The sequence below is a fragment of the Maylandia zebra genome, linkage group LG10, assembly GCF_041146795.1.
Source record: "Maylandia zebra isolate NMK-2024a linkage group LG10, Mzebra_GT3a, whole genome shotgun sequence".
NCBI lineage: Eukaryota > Metazoa > Chordata > Actinopteri > Cichliformes > Cichlidae > Maylandia > Maylandia zebra.
Genome location: NC_135176.1, coordinates 27,052,945 through 27,074,524, shown reverse-complemented (window position 1 = coordinate 27,074,524; position 21,580 = coordinate 27,052,945). Strand labels below are relative to the sequence as shown.

Genomic DNA, 21,580 nt, shown 5'->3' with positions numbered 1-21,580 from the left:
GTGGAAAATAAGCAGACAGCGCCGGAGGCACACGCTGGGTTTGCCGTCTTTGTTGCTAACGACAACGCGTAAAAACAGTCGCTTATCTGTCCGTAGTGTGGTTACATTTAATATAAGAGAAAGAGATAACTTCAACAAATTAATATAGCCCCTACAGCAACCATCAAAACGATGAAAAAATATTGCCATAAACAGTTTATTTTGCGACACCGCAAAACAATTAATAGCGTAATATGAAATGATAGATGATTTCATATGGTCATCCGATTTATATCATTATATTGAACACTCCTATACGCTACATGTATGAATAAACATTTTTTTGAAATTGCTAATTTCCAAAATTGCCACCAGAAGTTCAAGTCTAGTGTAAAAGTACAAAAACATTCGGTTAAGGTTGGGAAGAGACTTTAAAAAATACACTGGAGTTAGGGATGCACGATTTTGCATAAAATGAGAATCACGATTTTTTGCCTTAGAATTGAGATCACGATTCTCTCACGATTTTCTTTTCCAATATAAATATTTATTGCACTTATTAACTGCACATCAACTTCATAACAGTTGAGACTGAACATAAAAACAATAAATAAACATAAAAACAACAAATGTCTCACGTTTTGTTGTTGCCGCAAAATGTTGTACTGCTTGAAATTCTGTCTCCACCGTTGCTTGGCGCTGCGTGTATAGAGCAGGTAGTGCAACAATAGAAAAATAGTTGCGGGACGGCACTGTGTAGCGTTTGTCTAGGGTGTTGATCATTTTCCTAAATCCCTCGTTTTGCACAGTGTTGATGGGAGCCATATCTTTGGTCAGGTGATAAGTGATGGCCTCCGTGATTTCTTTGTGCCTGCGGAAGTTCGACGGGTATAGGGAAGCGCTGTATAAGGTTCCCGTTATTGATGTTTGGGTGGTTGACCGGGACGGATTTTCCCCTGTCACTTTCTCGTCATCCCTGACGTGCTCTCCGTTGTTTTTTCCCTGCTAATTTTAGCATCACGTGGTATAAGGCTCCGCCCTTGTCATTTGTTGAGCAGGAAGAGTGAGCGCTTGTTTTCATGCAGATTACGTCCCAGATCAAAATGCGGTACAATCGTCGTCGTCTTTTTTTTTTTTTTTTTTTTTTTTAAATCGTTGTCATTTGGAAATGAGATCGCACATAAGTATGAATCGAGATCGCGATTTTCTAACGATTAATCGTGCAGCCCTAATTGGAGTTAAATTGAAATAGGTTGGAGTCCAGATCAGAATCTTTTCCTAAACTTAACTGCTTGGCCCAGGGCTGGAGGGAAGCTAATTTTCAGTTCAGGAGTTTTAGGCTTAAAGCAGTGAAGGCAATTAGAGGTTACAGTTCAGTTCTTACTATCCTGTAGTTTTTCCTTATTGATGTGTTTCTTCTCAGTTTTCTCAGCAAAGTCCTGGTTTGGTACGCTCCAGTGTAACCGCTCACTATCTGTGCCCCTCTCTCTTTGTCCCTCAGCATGTGTTTGATGGTAAAAGGGGGAAAAAAAGCAGTAATTAATAAGCAGTCAGTCAGGGCAGCTTTATTGATTAAACAACTTTAATCCATTATTTATGTAATAATTAGATTTTAAAAATTTTTATATGGAGCTCACTGGGTTTAAATGGGCTATACATACAGTATAAAGCTGATATGACTAGACTTATTTTTACTAGCACAATTTATCTGTTTTAGTTTGATTTTTTTTTATGTAAACACCAAACTATCTATCATCCCTGTGTGTGTGTTTAGTAAACGACATCATTTCATATATACCGCTTGCGCTGGTATTCTACCTGTCCTCCACGGCTAATTGCTTTGCCATCATCGCTCTCAGCAGGGGACTGCATTTGTTCAGAGGCTACAAAACTATTTAATGAGCGAGACATTTTACTTCACGCACAGATTGTTCTTTAGGATTTCTCTGGAGATCACTTTTTTCCTTTGAAATTACATTTAAGGCAAATTCTATGCAATATTTAGCTGCATAATTAATAGGCCATTTGACTCAACCGGGCATTTTTCTTGGTGACAGTTTGACAACACCATATTTAATAATAATTACCAGACGTCATTGTCCCTCACCAGTAGCTGCGTGCTCATTTGTTCTCCTGAACAAGTGTCTGTGATGGAACGACTAAGTTGCATGGGCCGGGGGGCAAATTCCCTCAGGTGGCAGCAGTCATTTGATCTATTACCATCCAGAGTCTGTGGTGTCACATCTGTACAAAGTGGAGCATGTAGCCTGCTTTTAGAGCAGACTAACCAACATGATGAATGCTAAATCTAATTTTGCGACTTTATTAAGTGACCTCAGTGTAACCATACAAAACATCCTATTGTTGCCAACATAAAAATTCTACCAGATATGGTCCACGTCGTCCTTTTTTCTTTTTTTAATGTAAACTGCTAATAAAATTACATGCAGATTAACAAGCATTTCCAAGATACAGCTTGAAAAGTATGAAAACTGCTAAGAGCAATGTGTATTTTAAGAGCAGGTCACCATTTCGCATGGCGGCTTAAAAAAACACAAAGAAACTGGCACAACAGAGGAGAGAACAGAATATGTCCAGCTAAACACGGCTAATTAGAGCTGTGACACGATAATTGGGGAGGATAAGAATAAACACACAGGTCATTAAATGTTTAGGGGTATGAGCTGCTTTTATTGAAGCAGACATGCTGAGAGCTAAACACGGTGGATTATACTAACTTTGTTCTCTATTAATCTGGCTGCAGACATGTGGGTCAAACTTAAAGTAGCTGCCCGGAAATGCAAATAATGTAAGAAGAATATTAATTAATGTCACGCGACGTCATCGCTGGATGCTTTTTATGCTATTTAGTACATCACATGCAATATAAATGAAATAAAAGAGCATGTTATTGACATTGCTCTCCGTGTCAGAAGAGCCAATGAAAAATAATTAATATGAAATAAGCTCAAATTTCACCAGCACAAAGTGCCTAATTTTTAAGGAATACTGGGCTTAATAAATATTCCGCTGTGGCAGATTCCTACATAAAAATCTAAAATACAAACTGCTTTAAAAGTGGACTTTTTCTGCTTTTCCATGAAGTGCTGTTTGCAATGCAAATCTTTGTACAGGGAAGGACGTTAATTCTCGACCCAATTCATTCTCTGAAAGAGACCCAAATGCATCACAAACTGTGGGCTCTAACTTGTGAACAATGCAGTGAAGGGTCAGAGGGTCAGATTAGGTTTAATCTTTTCACACCGGAGTGCGTCTGCTCCTCTCCGTCAGCCTATCACAGCAGCTGCGTTAGTATGCAAAGCCAACAAACCATGTGTGTAATTTCTGCAGAATGTTGCAGAGAGCAGTCAGGTGCTTAGCTGCAGTTCAACAAGATGAAAGACACATCTGCAAATCTCACTTTTGCAGAGAATTCTGATGCCACTGCTGAGATTGGTTGACACACAGCATTTCTTTTCTATATTGAAACGCTGGAACAGAATCGTTCCTGATTATCCTGCCCATGCAGGATGTCATCTGTCTGATAATCCCCCCCCACATCCGACCTGCCAAATTTACCCCGGTTATAATCATAAGTTACAATAATGAACAAACAATCTATTTTTATTATAGCACTCAATTGATTGTATATTACAACTGGATACGCAATTCAATTCAATTTTATTTGGCACCTTGAATTCAAACACCCATAGAGCATACTGCAAATGTGCGCAGCCAGTTGTCAGCAGTAGATTGTGGTCTTGATCCTGTGCTGTTACGTTACATAGCAATCCAGTTAAATTCATCTAAGCAAATTTGCATCTCCTCTAGTTAACAGCAAAGCATCCTGGTATATTTCAGGATGATGTCAGGCTGTAGAAGCAGTAAAGAACGCAAACAAGCTTTCATCAGCTAAAGCTGCTGGTTGTTTGACGTCTCTTCGATAAGCGATTGGGGTTTGTGATTTTAGACAACCATTTCTAATGGTTGAGAAACACCCAGTCCTTAAGAAACTCCATCTAAAAATATTGCTTACTCGGGTGAAGGGTGAAGTTGGGTAAAGCAGCAGCGACCAGACACCAATGACCCGAAACATGTTAGTAAATCTAATATAGAAAGAAAAAATTGTGTGTGCGTGTGTGTGTTTGGGGGGGGGGGGGGGGGGGGGGGTAGTCCATGAGTCAACACAGTCAGAGACCAGAAGTCCAGAGAGCCAGTCACACGAAACATCCTACAGCAGAAGAGGAATTGTTCCTGAACTTTGTAAAGGCCTGATCTGCTGCCATGGGAAACACTTTTTTGAGGTGTTTCCTTCTCGAAGGAGGTTTGACCAGTTATTAAATCTGAAGGTTCACTGACTTCTTCCCACAGCAGCGGGAATGTTTAAAGGAGGGGAGCTGAACTCAATTTCACTGAGGTCCACACTGGGGAAGGGGGATCACTTTGAGGGTCAAACATATGTGAATTACTGTTATTTTGTTTAATTTTCTGAAAAATTAAAAAAATATCTTAATATTGTTGTATTGTATGTTCCACATAAAGGCTTCCAAAATAAATAAAAATCAAGAAGCTGTCTAACCGTGGTATATCCCATGCATTATACACCCTAGTCTTCTGGCATGAAATCTGATGCACATAGAAAATGTAAAATACTGCTGTTTTTATGAATGTTCTCTTTAAATGGTCAACCTGACTTAGTCATTTACTTTGCTATGACTACACTTGTCCTAATACCTCCATCACTCCAGATCCTCCAGAATTTGTTTGTAGCTCCAAGCCTTTTATCGTTACACCACAGACTGTCCCGTGCCTGTAGCCTCGTATTTCTGCTGTTGCTTCATTCCAATACGACAACGCACAATATACAAGATTGTCTCCTAGCATCTCTATTTCCTCAGTAAAAACACACAACTAAGTCTAACACTACTGCTGAAATCATCTGCCATCAACCATAAGCTCGCTTTAATTACTTTTGAGAAGGAGCGCTTCCTGGATTTCGACCCACTTCTTTTTGAGGTACTGTTTGGAAGTGACACGTATAGGCTCAAAAACTCCCAAAAGGCACCCCCTTTTCAAAGTAAAACTAAAATTCCTTTATTTTGATGGAAAGGTTGTGCAAAGAAATTATTCCATGTCGTGCCGGATTTAGTTGTATTCACAAAGGCTAATCGGCTAGCTCAAACAAAACGGAAAGAAAGGTAAGTTATTAAATATCTAAAATCTCCAATGCACTACCCTATAAAAACTAAAAGCCTGATTCTACCCAATGCTTGAATACTTAGCAACCAAAAGCAACAATAAAGTCCAATCAGCCTGCTAAATTCATGTTGGTATCTCATTATCAACTCTCTTTGGCACATCGCATTGTAATGTAAAAACGCTGACATTTAAAACTGAAATAGGCATCAGCTGCTTCACTAATTGATTTTCTTTTACAAAAAAAGTCAATTTACTTTCTTACATCAACACACTCAAACACACAAAAATATAGCCTAATTAATAAAGAATGGCAGTGAAGTCATTCAAGGTTGTACAACACTCACGCCTCATGTCTCTGAAGTAGATTGTCTGTCTGTTGGGGTTGAGCAACTGGATAACGGAGTCATCATTGTTCTTCACCCGGCAGCTGATGATCGCCATCTCTCCCTCCACCACGGTCACGTTGTCTGTCACCAGGTTCTGACTCACCACTGGACAAAACAAAGACACAGAAATTACGTTAGCATATGCACATATATATATATATATATATATATATATATATATATATATAGATCTTCAAATATCGAACAGATGATATGTAATTCTACTTTTTTTGACCAACTGTTTTAGTGCAATGCAATATTTAATGAGTCAACATTCAGCAGGTGGTGGACCAAGCCAGCTTAATATGTGTCCAATAAACAGGAACTGAGAAAGCTGGGAAACCGCTCAGCAAGCCCACGGGCTGTGAAAAATTGGTCACAGGCGTCATTGGTCATCAGTAGCCAGTTAGACTTCTGCGCTTCCTTGTTTCACAAGCAATATCTCTGCCTGAAGAATGAAAAATGGATTCTTTGTAGCTACTTGGTTTGAAAAACTACAGTAATAATGTCCCAGACTTTGCTGTGGGGTAGCATCTATTGTTGTGGCTGATGGTGGACCTTGAGTGGCTTTGGTTTATTTCTAAATGATTACCACAAAACCAACACTTGGCAGCTTGTCAGTGGTGGGTGCTAGTTATGTTCATCCCCGCAATATTTTTTATTGGTGAGATACAAACACACACACACATGACTGGATGCTCCAGGCTAAATGGAAGCATGGACAAACGATAACAGGAAGTCAAAGCACAGAAGAAGTCAACAAATTAGGAAAACGGATAACTAACTTTTTCAATATGATAGTCATGTTTCTGTAAGAGAATAAAGCACCGTCAGGTAGAGGTGTGGAAGGGTCTGCAGGAGCACACATTAATGTACTTTTACTTGTTAAGCACCTTGGCATACCCTTGGTTCTTAAGTGTGCTTTATAAATAAAGTTTATTATTATTATTATTATTACTTCTATCAAACCTGTTTCCTAGAAATTACATTGTACTGCAACAGTAGCTGCATTTTTAAGGAAGCATAATTGTAATCAAATTAGTTTTTCATTAGCATAATGAGGAAATGTTTTTAATTAAGACATCTGGCAAATGGAAAAAAAATGTTGATAGTGAATATTCTCTGACAACATTTTTCCTTTCCCCCCCAAAATGTCATTTCTTGCATTACAATATCCAGTTACAGCAAATATGCAATTGTTAAACTTAAAGCCCTTAAAAGACAGCAGTGCATCTGAAAACATAGATTCACAGATTTAATTGCAGCTGCTGACTCCTACCTACGTTAAGGGATTTTGTTTCTAACTCCACATACAGGCTTTGCTGTCACCACCTCCAAGCAAGTATGATGAGGTTTATAAATATCAGTCGTTAATTTAAAAAAATGCCTCTGATTAAAACTGGGAAATGGCAAAAAGCAAGGTAATGGTCAAACATTTTAGCTATGCTTTATAGACAAAAATACTGGACCACAGCTCTTAATCTTTGGATTCAGCTGTTTTCAGTCCGATCCCTACTAGTGTACAAAATCAAACACTAAATTTGAGTGTCGTAACAGGATCCCGACACAGCTGCGAGTTGCCTCTTACATATCCCACGATCAACTGTAAGTGGTATTATTGCAAAGTGGAAGCATTTAGATAGCTCAGCAATTAAGAGGCCAACCATGTAAAGTTAGAGAGTGGGGTTGCTGAGTGCTGAAGTATATAGTTGACAAAGTTGACAAAACTCTGCTGGCTTTGAGTCAGCTATAACTGGCAGTATAGCTAAAGGCAACTTAAAGAAGCACATAAGGGCTATAACCACAAACTTCAGACAGAGTACATATTCAATTTCAACTCCCATCCACAGCAGGCGGAGACAGAGTTCCAGTTCATTACAGTCTATCAATAGTAAAGCAGAAATTTACAGCCTGAAACCACTAACAACAATGCAAGGCTGGCTGAAAATCTCAGCAGCTTCTTTGCCTGGTTTGCAAAGGACAATAGAGAAGCCAACTGGGCTTGACCGAGTACAAGGGCCTGATGGAGTACGGGCCTGTGCCGACCGGTTTACAGGTATATTTAGCTTACGTCTTATTAACTGTATTATTCTGTTGTTACACATGGCTATCAACCTGTTTACCCATTCAAACACCATGACTAAAGTCAAATTGTCTTGTTGAACAGTGAACAGCATGATGTGTTTTAAAGGTAAGTGCAACCACACCTTACTTAGCACAAAGAGCAAACCTTCTGCTCAAAACTTGGTTGACTTTTCCAGCTGGTTACCTTTGAAAGTTTGTCTGTCATTGAGACTGAGCGAAAAAGCCTTCAGGACACTAGAAGGCATTACATCTACACACCTTCCTTTATAACAGCACCACGAACACTGGATCTATATACAGTAGGAAGCATATCATGAGCAGCAGCGAGTGCTGATGACTCCATCTCTGTGTTTATACAAGGGCATTAAGGCAGAGTGTTGACTGTAGGTCACCTGCATTTTGGAAGTGCTCGAAGCCAAATGTAGTACTTGTGCAAAAGTAGAAAATGGAGTAGAAAAATGAAGTGAAGCCTGTGAGGTAGTTCAGTTAGTTCAACTCGAACTGCACTGTTTAATACACACCCACTCCTTTCACATCATATACCCAACACACCCTCTTATATGGTGGTTTATACTGGAACTGCAAAACTGACATACACTGAATTTTTGTCTCCCGTTTTTGACCCCTCTATGCCAACAGAATCCACCTGTAACCGGGTGGTTATTTACTCATTACTCTCAAATTTCTATATGTCATATATGTGTGGGGAGTGACAAGCTTGAAGCCTGCACCTCAAACGTTACCTGTACTCTGCTGGAACAGAGGAGTGAGGCCTTTTTTTAAATAAATATATATATATCAGACACACAGGAGATGTAAGACTGAAACAACACAGCCCAAACTTTTTCTGTGCTGACACGGTTAAGGACAGAACAATAAATACTTCATGCATCTTTCTGCAGAGTAGCTGTGGGTAGCCTCTTTGTAAAGTTACTACTGTACACTGGTGAACTCAGATGAACTCGGTGCAGACACGCCATGATTGAAGGCCTATTCACACCCTGCAGAGGGTGTGCATGCGTGGAACATTTGCTGCTATACGGCACTGCATACATCTCCTCAGACATTACTCTGTTATGTATACTGTTCCACAGAATATTCGTGTTGGCATGGTGCAGATCACCTGAGTGTCAGCAAGGATACAAGATCCATGGTTTTCTTCCACTGGGACACACTAGACCAGATAAAACAATAAACTGTCAAGCCTGACGCCCAACATATGTCAGACCGGACTATTTTCAGCCTGATATTGTGCAATCTGAGACCATCATCACCAGTCTCTGCTGGCCAATGCTGCTTTTGATTAGTTTTAATTTAATATAATGAAGGATCACACTGCAGCAGCATCGCACCTAATAAATATGACAGCTATTATAAACAGTTTAATAAGAGGCTACAACTTCCTAATGGGGTTGGGAGTTTCTAGTAAATTATTTTTATAACTATTGAATTTATGCTTAATTCAAAATGAGAGCTGCTGATAATGTGCGAAGTTGCTGCTGTATATGAATACATCACATCGGTATGCGGGGCTAAACAAATGTAAAATGCACCAATAAATGAACGCTGCTATTGTTGCTCCTCCATTCCTCGCCATACAAAGGAGGCTGCTGTTTTGCCATTACTCTGATTGCAGTTCGAGAAACTATGGATAAAGTGTTTGAACCCCTCCCCCCCACACACACACACACCATCACCACCACCAGCCCATAATTCCCTCCTACATGATGATGAAAATAGAATCACAAATATATCTTCTCAGTTAGGCTAAAAGGGCCGACTCAGGGGTGGAGTGGGGGGGGTGAACAGTGAAGGAAACTGAAAGAACACAGGAAACATCAACTGCTAATTTGCATGCCTCAGTTGTCAAGCACCTCTAAATATCCCTGCCATTTAGAAGACAAGGAGGATGAGGTGGGAAGAGAGAAATTGCATCCTCTGATGCTGACAGATAAGGATAGACAGCTTAACAAACGAGATTCAAATCAGCATCCCTCGGTGGCCTGAACACAGCCCTAAATAAATGAACCGCACTGTCTTTAATATTCAAGACCGAACCTCATTTTTCAAAGATGTTGCAGAGGTGGGTGGTAGGGTGGGCATCTGGTTATGATAATACTACTACTACTTGCGTACTACAAAATGCATTTCAAGACATCCGCTGAAGGTTACAAGGCAGCAGCAGGGTGCTGCAAGGTGCCTGCTAACTTGCGTTGTAAGTCACTGGAAGTAGCAGGAAGGACTTCAAACGGTGGCTGTCTTGTCAGCTGCTTAATTGTTCCTGTTGTGCAAAATAAACAAGTCTGACATGCTGGAAAACGGTGCAGGGAGGTGGAGGAGCTTTACACTAATTAATGGCCAACAACAACCATGTGCCACAGCCACCTACGACCAGTGTTGGTCAAGTTACTTGAAAAAAGTAATCAGTAACTAATTACTGATTACTCCCCCCAAAAAGTAATCCCGTTACTTTACTGATTACTTATTTTCAAAAGTAATTAATTACTTAGTTACTTAGTTACTTAGTTACTTTTTAAAAACACGATTTACAACCTGAAGAGGTGATAAAGTGATAGATCTTTCAGCCCAATTCTACTTTTTCTACATAATCCATCATACAAAATGTAATCAAATGGAAAAGTCTCTTTTTTTAACTTGTTTTATCAGTTTTAATCTTTTAACTTTATGCATCAAGCAAAACATTTAATTATATGCAACATTCTCTGACTTGAATAAATTAGTTTAACATTTAAACCTATTTTCTACACATTCCAGCACATAAAATAAAATATTTTTTGTGTTTTCACTCACTCTTTCAAACAGATGCAAGTAAAACACAGCAGAAAATAAATAAAGTCAAAGACTCAGCGGTCCTTTTGCTCTATTTTCACCTGTAAAGCAGGAGCAGGGTAGGCGGAGGGTTACCCTGGTGTAGGTGTGCTGCGGTCAGTTGAAGAATCCGCGCGAGTGTCTCTGTGAGTTTCCCATCACGTCGTAGCTACTCGGTGCTTGCTCGGAAGTTTAGGGGTTTTTTTCGCTGTAAAAAGAAGTTTTCTTCCCACGCACGATGGACGCTAATGTTTTTGTCACTTTTTATGGAATAAAACTCAAAGTAAGGTCAGTACTTCCACACTTTAAACGCTGCACGCTCATACTCTCTCCCGCACTCGATATATTATCCATTGTTGATCTGCACACAGCTGCTGTCACCAACGTCGCACTTGCTTACGTCACTGTCATGAGACATTCTCGCAAAAAAAATCACGGTTTTAGTAACGCAGTAACGCAGCGTTCCTACGGGAAAGTAACGGTAATCTAATTACCGATTTTGCAATAGTAATCCCTTACTTTACTCGTTACTTGAAAAAAGTAATCAGATTACAGTAACGCGTTACAAGTAACGCGTTACTGCCCATCTCTGCCTACGACACCACCAGAGGAGCTTTAGAAAAGTAGTCCTGACATTGGAGTGGACAACGGCTGTAAAAATCTAGAAGGTGACATTTTGTTTTTCTTTTTTGCTCAAATGTTTAGAGAGGGAAGTGTGTCAGAAGGTCACCGTGAAGAACCAAGTTATTCTCAGGTGCTTAAAGTTTTCTGGTTCCCTGCTCTTCTGAGTCCAAACTTGAAGTGATTTGTCCTGTGGAAAGTATTTACTTCTTTGTGAAACGGAAAAAAAAATGTCTGTCTGTTTTGATCATTTTATCATAACCGTGTCACCCGTTTGAGCCTAAAACAGCTGTTTGGATGTCACCGTGACATATGCATCAGAGTATCTTCAGGTGATCGTGGAATAAATATGCAGATTGGCCGTGTGCTTCCTCAGTACCTGTGAAGGATTTATATAATGTGCCCGTAAGCCCTTTTTGATGTGTGATAACTCATCAAGAAGTGTGACAAGTGTTGCAGCATCACGATTACCAAGTGAGGGGTAGGAGTAAAGGACTAATGATACCCTGCCTTCAAACAAAAGTCTCACACTGAAGCTTTTAGCGAGGTGCATTTAGCTACCACTGACAGTCCTGCAGCACAGTATGACAACAGTAGGAGATAAACTCTCATAACTGAAACAGACATTATGATAATGGCACATCAGAGATGGTGGGAGTGATATGTAATTGCTAGCCTGAGCTGCACTTAATGCATTTCCTCCAAATGTTTAAATCCATCACTTAATTTGCCTTTTCCATTAAAAAAGGAGCTCGTGCGTTTAGACACAAATAAAAAAAGCACTATTGCCATCCATTTGACCGCCGGACAGATGAAGAGACCAACAGTGTAACGACAGAACCCGAGCAAACAGCAGACAGAAGTCAAACACAGGTAAGCAGTGTTGGGGATTTAATAGCAGTAAGCAGTTGAGAGGCACCATGGGAAAGTTGGAAGGCTCATTTCTTGGTCAGTCTCACAGCTTTGTTAGTATTCAGCAAAGCTTGCGAGTGCACATCTTTCCTATTTCCAATGCAATATATGACATATACTCGGAATAGTAGAATAATCTGCATGAATCTAGACCAGGGAACTGCCACTGTATAGGCATAAATCACTGCTTTATTGACCTGATATTCTCAGGCTTCACAGTCTGCAGCAGCTGCTGGAAAGTATAATATGATTATAGGAAAGCATATAATAATGACTGGAGAGCTCACTGACAATGATGAAATACTGTATGGTAGATTTTTGTTGACTGCTATCCTTTACATCCAAAAGATAATGGCTTTTAATAATTAAAAAATAAAAAATCAACTTAAAGGCTTTTTTGGAATGACAAATATAAATGAGCTTTATTCTGCTTCATTTGAACAATGTACCTTTCTCTTGGGGACTGGTGGAAATTACTTAAATATCCCTTTGGTGCTTTCCTAAATGATTAAATATTTCAAGAGTCTGCTTAAGAGAAATATTTTAAATGAAAACTTTAAATATCTGAGAAAAGCAACTTTAATTTCAGCTTCAGCATTACTTAGGAGGGCAATTTCACTGCTGGCTCATCACATACTGGCGATAAATGCACTCTGTACCCACTTTGTGTGATTTTAAATGTAAAGAGCATTCCTAAAGACTTCAAGAGACACCACTCAGTGTCTGAGATAGAGTCTGCCAGTGTCTGAAGTCAGAGGCAAATGTTGTTTCGCTGGTGTCATCACTGTTGCTGCAGTAAAATGGCGAGAAGCTGTGGTTATGTGTTTAATGTTGTGAAAAGAGGCATTTTGAATCCAAAACATTATCTTTTTTTCTGCCACTGTAAAGAGTAAAAGTCAAAAAGCAAGACTGTGATTAATGCTCACAATGTCTGCAACAAATGCTGGTGTCACGACAGGAAAAACCCAGATCAGAAACTACAGCACGACCAAAAATGACTGTGACAATATGCAATGAATTTGACTCGTTGGCAGTGACCAATCATTGTGGTGAAAGGCAGTAAGACAGTCAATCTGCTATCAGCCAGTTTGTGCTTGAAGGGGTTCAAGTTGGTAATTACAGAAATTATACAGTGAAAGTATTATTATTATTTCATAACCAGAAAACAAACAGTTGCAACACGTTTTTTTGAGTCTCATACCGAAAGAGATGCATCATGAGCAAGTTGTGCTCATTAGCACAGACTGATTGATTGCAGTGTGATGGTGGCGTGTCTGAGAGTGATTGCAGTCGGTCTGAACCGTAACTGTGCAGAGAAAGGTAGCCTGTGCAAACACCAAACAATCAAAAGTGGTTGCTGTTACAGCCTCTGGCCTTGGAGGAAGTGGGCCGGCCTTCCTGTAAGGAAATTCAAGGGTGCCGGTCCTCATAGAGCATTGGCTGCTGGGGGATCCTCGGCATTCAACGGACCAATGACGCGGCTGTCCGCGACTACAAAAGGCTGGCGATTCTTCACTTGAGGGGGACTCTTTGTTGTGAACAGACTGTGTAGGCTGTACCTCCTGCCTCTGCACCTCTGTCTATGTGTCGCTGCCCTTATGATTAGTGTTCTTTGTATTCGAATGTGTTATTTGAACGTGTGAGAGTACGTTGGCTTTATTTACTTGCCTAGTGAGTCGCTTCACAAACGGTTTTCAGTTTCGGCAATAAACTTTGTTTTTTAATCTGATCGTCCTGGCTTTGGGCTCGTTTATGTTACCTCCCCTGTCGCATAGCAGAGCCGGGTTGTAACTAGAGGATTCACTGGGAAACCATTGATTTTTCCTGGTCGCAAGAAGGTTTGCGTCCTATTTTTTGCCAAATGTGACTGAGAAACAATACAGATTTTTGCATGTTTTGTAGATTTTTGCAACCAATAAGTTATCCCAGAGCACAACCTGCACTGGTGAAAGGGTCTTCAGTGTGTCAAAATATGATCAATCCTGGTCTTGACCAAGAATTACTAAATGTGACAAGTTGGGAGGGCAAATGTGTGGTACTGGGACACTGGATATTGTATTAGACCACTGTGTGCTGAACAGGGCATTAACACAAATATTTGTACTGACCCACTACCCGCCCCCTGGCTCTATCAGCTAACTAATGTTGCAAATATGGGAGATACATAATTATTTGGAGTACATTTGGAGCACAGTGTTGTTTCTAGTAATGATTGTGGTAGAAGTGATGTCTGTGCAGTGGAAGGAATATATAGGGTAATGCATGTGGATGTGTATTGATAAATGTCTGTGCTATTTTATTTTTCAGCCTCATTAGAGAAGTCAAACCTGTAGCCTTTGGATATTACTGCATGTGTAGTCTGAGCAATAACTATACCTTCAGCCAAAGCTTGAAATACAACAAGTATGCAAAGCTGCTACATGAAATCTGAACAATAAATCAGTGTCACATCATCTGTCCTCTGTACCATCTAAGAGTGTTTCCTCAACGTGTCAATGTATTGTAAATGGATTGAGCAGATGTGGAAGAGGAGGAATGGGGGGGGAAAAGAACACCATGAGATAACCCCAAAATTACTGGGAGGACATGCAGAAAATCAACGTACAGCTTGGATACAGAGACTTCATCCTTTAATCAGCACTCCAGGAAAAAACTTCAAATTCAGTATGGGCCACACTTATGTTTTTTCATTGCGTGTCCTTTTTTTAAAGGAGGGCAAATAAGAAAAGATGGAGAAAAAATATTTTGACTGCAGGGCAAATCACCTGATCATGACTACCTAATGAACTAAAAAACTCCTTGATGTATTCTGATGTATTCCCAGGTTACTTGTTGCCTGAATAATCTTCAAACATTACAGATTCCACCACAGTAGTTGTGTTTTAACTGCATATTAATAGCTCCACAGGGTTAACTAGTATAAGCAGGTACATCTTAGCAACAACAGCAGAGCATACAGACATTAAATCACACCAGTGACTATCCAGAAGGTCTAGAGGGGTCTATAAATAATTTTTATGCTATGACAAATGCAAACAAATATTTAAAATAGTTGGAATGTGTCTTTTAAGCTCTAGCATGAACTAAGTAACATGTACATCTAACATTTGCTGCTTTGTCAATAGCCAGCAACATATTTGGCCCATGGCACTGAGAGGGGACAAGATTTAAGCCCGTGGCCATCCATGTCAAAAAGTCAGAGCAGCCAATCCTAGATTAAAGTTGTCAGACAATGACACTCCACACTTCACTGTGCAAAGCTAGCCTCAGGCCCAAATTCACTAATACTGCCGCGGAAGAGGGAAAAAATGTCATGTTCCATTTGCCGAGGCTAACAGCTGCATATTTCCATTTGATTCGGAAAGAATTGTATGCATATTAAGTTAGGTCACAGCGATGGCCACCATGACAGTGATGACGATTATCAACGGAAAATTAAACCCACTGTAATGCAGATATCAAAATGCATTGGAAAATGATCTTGGATATGTTCTTTGATTCACTCTCTGAGAATCGGTTTGTAGATTTTGTTCTGTACATAATGACACTTGTATACGGGATTGAAAGATAAAAAGGTTGCTGAAAAGATCAAATATTAATCCAAGAATCAGTCTGTCGATGTATCTTTTTTTCACATATCAGCTCTCCCTGTGGTGATATTAGTAGTAATAGTACTGCTGTTGCATTTTTTATCAGCTCCGGTATTAAACATGCATTTATTAATGCCTTGTTTTAGTCAGGAACATGATGCAACGTACAGTAATCTTATACAACACGGTACATTTTATATATAGTTATATATATTTAACATTTGTGTGCCGTGATGCTCTCAGCACAGATTGCGATCACCGCAACCAATCGAGAGATATTGATTTCCCTTTGACATTCAAAAGGGCTGCGTGTATCTGAGTACATGCTTAGTGAACAGCATACAATCATTTTCTTCTATTTTCTTGGTGAGGTTCCTGCTGATAAAATGACAAATCTTTGTGCACTGGCCCATACAATATGCGTGTGGGTGAGTGTGCTTTTGTGCGAGGCGCAGAGAGAGTGACCGTGTTCGTGTTTTGCACTTGCTCGATGCGAGCGGTCCTGTCTGATTACATGTTTCCACAGATGCGCATGAGCACGATTGATTATGAGTGTCTGTGTTGAATGCACAGAGATGATTTCTGAACATGTGTATATAAGTACAGCGATATCAGCTCTGAGGTCATTCTTTACAACCATAATCAGTACAGATCAAAGACGCTAATGATGCTCAAGGAAGTACTGCAGAGCAGTCTCGTTTTTTTTTCTCCTGTCACAAGTAAAAATGCAAAAAAGAAAATGCTCAGCAGGACAAGAAATAGAGGCACATCCATGTTCAAGCAAATATAACAGCTCATTGTTCACCTTGGTGCATGCAGATATGCAGACATTTTTATTTTTTCTGCTTGAAGTCCTACTTTTTGCCTCATTTTGCTGAAACACATATTATATATTATCACTGATGACAGAAATACATTAATCAATGTTGGAAAAAGAAGCACAGAAATTGGATTAAGACAAGAAGACTTCCAGACATTCTCTCTCCTCTACTTTCAGACCAGCAGCCAGACCAAACACCGCTGCAGATGGTGTGATCGTACCAGACAAAAAAGAGCCAACCCAAGTTAGCTTAGACTAAAGGTTTTTTCCTCTACTTGGCCATCTTCTGGGTATTGACCTGTTGTATTAAAAACTACTGGATAGCCAGTTAAAATGGATGAATGGATTATAGGAAATTAAAATTAAGAAATAGGAAATCAGAGACTGTCCATGCATTTTTAGACAGATTAAGAATCTGCACAGTCATAACACAAGACACTAGTGGGAGGTTTCTGTGTTTTGCGTTAGTGATGCTTGGTCCATAATTTTTGTTCGTTACTGCAGTTTAAATCCCTCCAGCTGCAAATGCTAGAACATGAAAAGTGCATGACCCAAGACCAAAAGGCTCTGGAGTGGGTTATTAAGACCAGCTAGAATACCATTGTGAAAATGATGAGGTGGTGAGTCCAAAGAACAGCAGTCCCACCACTGCCTGTTATTAAGTTACTGGACGAAATTAGGCAAATTCAGTCATTTATTTATGTTTTTGCATCTTTTACAAGTTGCCCTAAGGGACTACTTATGCAGTGTGTTTACACATTCGTCATGTCGCTCGGTTACTTAAATGATCTACAAACTCAAGTTTTAAAAAAGCACCAGGACAGCCCAACTTACATAAAGGAGAAAACAAAGAAACAAAGTAAAAGGTTCTTGCCACAGTATGTAATTAGTAACATTTAATGTAGATAACATCAATTTTAGCCATTTGCACAAACTCTCTAAAGACTATAACGCATTATAAATCCACTTTAATATAGGAGTGGCTATAAATGATGACCAGCAATCGCTCCAGAGTGCTTTTAGTGATGGAAATTTAACAGTATGCGCTCTACATGCCCAAAATACATGATTAACAAGTCACCTTTGTATTTGTAGTAACGTGAAGAAACCAACAAGCAACCAAGCTCTGCAACTTTAAATCAGATTATATGTCCATACTGATGTGATTTTGCTCACATAAACCAGTTTATTTGGAAGAAATAAAATAGACTGTAAGCCAAAAAGTAGCCAACAATTCCCCATAGCTCAGGAAAATTAAAGCGTTCATGTGCGTGTAACTGCAGCATGGTAAATGGACTGGTAGCATTTTTCTACTCCGAGCACTCAAAGTGCTTCTATGCTTTAAAGCACTTTGTAACTATCACACATACTCCAAATGCTATTGCACTGAGAGTGTTTTGGGGTTAGGTATCTTTGCCCAAGGACACTTTGACATCCAGACTAGAGGAGCTGGGGATCGAATCATCAGCATTCCAATTAGTGGTCGACCCGCTCTATCTCCTCAGCGACAGCAGTGGATACTTATGGGTAATAATTTTTCTGTTGATCTGTTTTCTTTTATAACCTACTTTGTCCACACTGGAGGTTTGTTCTTTTGACCTCCTGCTTTTCAGACATCTTTGTAAAGACAATGTTCCCAGTGTTCCCAGACCGTGTAATTACTTTGTGGCACGATAGTTACAAGAGCCAAAAAAAAAAGCTACGACTTTGCTTTTCATATTTGAGCTTGTCATTCCAACCAGCACTTACCGTGTGAATGCTGTGTTAGTACAGCCGCCTGACGGCTAGAGGCAGCCGAGAAAAGGTCAAGATCCTTGTACAGCCTGGCCACTTCAAACAGTGGAATCCCTCTTGGCAAGGATTTGAAGGAGGCAGTTCACTAAATCTGTCTGTAAACCACGGCTGTTCAGAGGGAATTTCAAATATATGACATACAGAATTTATGGGAGACGATCCCATTGGTCAGTTTAGAGATGAGACTTAACTATCAGAACACTGTTACGAATTGTTAACAGCACGCAGCAGACACAGAGATTGTATGTAATGGTCACTGCCCCAGAATAAGCTATAACAAGGTAATCTGTCATTTTTAAAAGAAAGACATGTTGGATAAAAATAAAATAGATTGATTTTAAGAGTATAGAAAACACACTTCTGCCTATAAATGCAGGTGGGCATGATGTTTACAACTGAAGAAATCAGCACAGAATATATATGTTTGTGTGTGTGCTTTCCATTTAAAAGAATTCTTTTTATTATATATCATATTTGTGAGGTGTTCACAAATTTGTATTGTTCTATTAGCGAGGCTTTTTTGCTATCTTATTATTTGTTTATGGGTTATACTGAGCAGTGAACGGTTTTATAGAGCCCTAGTGGGTGGCACATTACGATGCATCACCAACATGAATGTCATTAACTGAAAATAAACAGCTGCAGTTTCTCAAATTCACAATCCTGAGTGGAGTAAATTAATCCTAACAGCAACGGGACCATTACAGAGGTGAATGAATATTTTCATACTGCCACGGTCCTGAATTTGTGCAAGATTTAAGGTGGGCGTAGTGTATTGTGCAAGTTATTGCAAGTGTCATTCGTTTCCAAAATGTGTATTTCAGGTTTTATCGGAAGATCAGATCATCAGAACAGATCTTTCATTTGAAATGACTGTTTAAAAACAGCGTGCTAAGTCACTGGCAAACACAATTAAGCTGCTTCTGGCTTTTTGAATCATGTATCTTTGACGTTACTACAAGCACTTTTTCAAGAAGAAGAAATACATCACGTGCCACCTGACTTATATGTAGGCTTAGGCTTTCGAGTTTCATATTTTCCTCCTGTTCATGAATCACATCATTTTGCCAGCATCCAAATTTCTTTCATTAAAGGCTCATTTTTGCAGTTCAGCAGGTTATAATAATTTAGGCTTCACTTCCACAGGCCAAGAGACTGACTGGCAACCACTGGTCACAAGAGAAAATTGAGTATTCCCTTTCCAGTTGGTTAGTGGTTGCTAAAAGCTGCAGGCTGTTGCTAGGTGAAAATGATTGCAAAGATAAAACTGCACCGAAAATCTCCTTGCGATTGTGTTGGTTGCATAGTTTGTATGAAACGGCGAAGAGTGAAACAAAGCAATGTCAGGCAAACGATCTCTATTTCCGTCACATTTTTACCCAGTGGTGGTCAGTTAGAAAGGGTTTGCAGTCAAGTCAACATCTTTAATGCCAGCTACGGGCAACAGTGGCAAACTAGTAGTCTAGTCAAGCAACCACTTGGAGATTTTTGGTGTTGTACCTTCTATGCATCTGATTTTACCTGGAGAAAGAAAGCAACTGGCAGCAAACAATTGCCAACCGGTCAGGGAATGCACATTTTCTCTAGTGACTAGGTCTGTGTGCCAGAGACCTTAGTTCTGGGTTCCCATCCCTGCTGATAATGTAGCTTTCTAACAAGGATGTAGCTTTATGCAATGCAAAGTCGATGGAAAAGCACAAATTACCTTCCCCTGAAGTGTGGGCAAGGTGTTAACGCCTGCTCCAAATGTGCACATTCACTGTTGCAGCTTCCCTTACCACTTTCAAAAAAAAGAGAGTGACCGAGAGGATCAGCTAATGCGGCACAGCTGACACACTTGACCACATTCTGTCACGTCCAAGCAATAATTTCACAAATAAAATAGGCGATGATGTCACGGTTTATTAAATCAGCATTTTAGCAGTTTAGAGTAGCAGGCTGAAAGTGTCTAGGATAACAACTAGTCGTAATCATCAACGTTCATGTCACACTCTCTTAGCCATTCTATTGTTTGACAACAGAAACAGAAACTCTTGCAATGAGAACAGCCCTACTGGGAATTCAGCTGTAATAAAATACAGTATGTGAGCACAGCACAGAAAATTCAGTTTACTTTAATGCAATTCAAGACAGTTCGATTCAGTTTCATTTATATAGCTCAAATTCACAACAGCAGCCACCTCGGGGCATTTTACATTCTAAGTAAATTACAATGTTATGAAGAGAAAACTATAATTTTCTTTGAGGTAAAAGGCTGACAAGAACGCCACCTGGGTTTAGGCTGCACTGTAGCACAAAAGGCGACATGAAAACACAGTAATCCACACCAGTCTTTGATTACTGGTTCCAGATTTGTCTTAAAGTTTTCCCACTTTCTGACTGATTATGATTACAATGTCTTAGGTCTTGCCTGCAACCATACAAGCAAAAAACACACTGGCATGTCTGTCGTGGTCTGTGTCTTGACTCATTGTTTCTGTGTTTAAAGTGTTGAGTTTTGTAAAGTATACACAGTTTTGAGTTCTCGGTGTTTGTTGGGTTTCCTGTTTTACTTTGATAGTCTCTTATTTCTTGTGTATTATGTTCACTTTGCTTCCCTTACCTCATTATGTCTAATTTGCTCCTGCTGTGTTTCCCAGCTGTCTCCACTCCCCTAATCTTCCTCTTGTGTATATATTGTCTCAGTCTCCCCTTGTCCCTGGTCGGAGTCTCTGCTGGTGTTCCCTTCATGGTTTCATGGGTTTTTAGTATTTCACAGTTTAGGTTCTCTGTTCATCTGCATTCAGGTCGTCTCACTGCATCACACAATCTGCAGCCAGTGGCGGCTATTTATTTCTAACACTAAGGATTTGAATGCTGTTGTGTATAAATAACCCATCAAGTCTTCAGTTTTTGAAACGGAGTGCTTTCTTCTTGTTGGCAACATCAGATAACTGGGCATGCTTTGCTTGTAGTCAAGACATTTTAATAGCAAAAGCTGCTCCAAAGAAATAACAATGGCGGACTGCAGCTAAACATTTGGAGTTTAAGAATTCGAATTTGTGCTACTGAAGCAGTGGCTTTGCTTAGTCTCTGCTGACATTAGAGCAGGGTGCAAATCTGAACATCTGTTTAGGTACTAAAAAAAATGGAGAAGGTTTGTTTTCATGTGGGTCTGTTTCTGACCATTTAAATATGTTCAACAATAAAAGTTATCCAAACCTACCTGGTCCAAAGAGAAAATTGCCCACCAAACCTGATGGTATGGGGGGCAATTGGCAGCGAGAACTGGCAACTAGGACTTTGGCCTAGTTGCCAGTCGTAGTTGAAGAGTGGGACTTTGACCCACTCTTCTTTGCAGAATCGTTTTAATTTAGCCAAGCTGG

At 39.7% G+C, this 21,580-nt stretch overlaps 1 protein-coding gene across 5 annotated transcripts in view; it reads right to left on the bottom strand.

Annotated features, from left to right (window-relative positions):
* The window catches only part of cadm1a (cell adhesion molecule 1a), a 479,781-nt gene that overhangs the window by 126,993 nt on the left and 331,208 nt on the right, over positions 1-21,580 (bottom strand). For all 5 annotated transcript variants that reach the window (XM_004551218.5, XM_004551221.6, XM_004551220.4 and 2 more), the window contains one exon: positions 5,523-5,669. In XM_004551218.5, the coding sequence (XP_004551275.1) occupies positions 5,523-5,669 (147 nt within the window). The remainder of the gene's footprint in view (positions 1-5,522; positions 5,670-21,580) is intronic.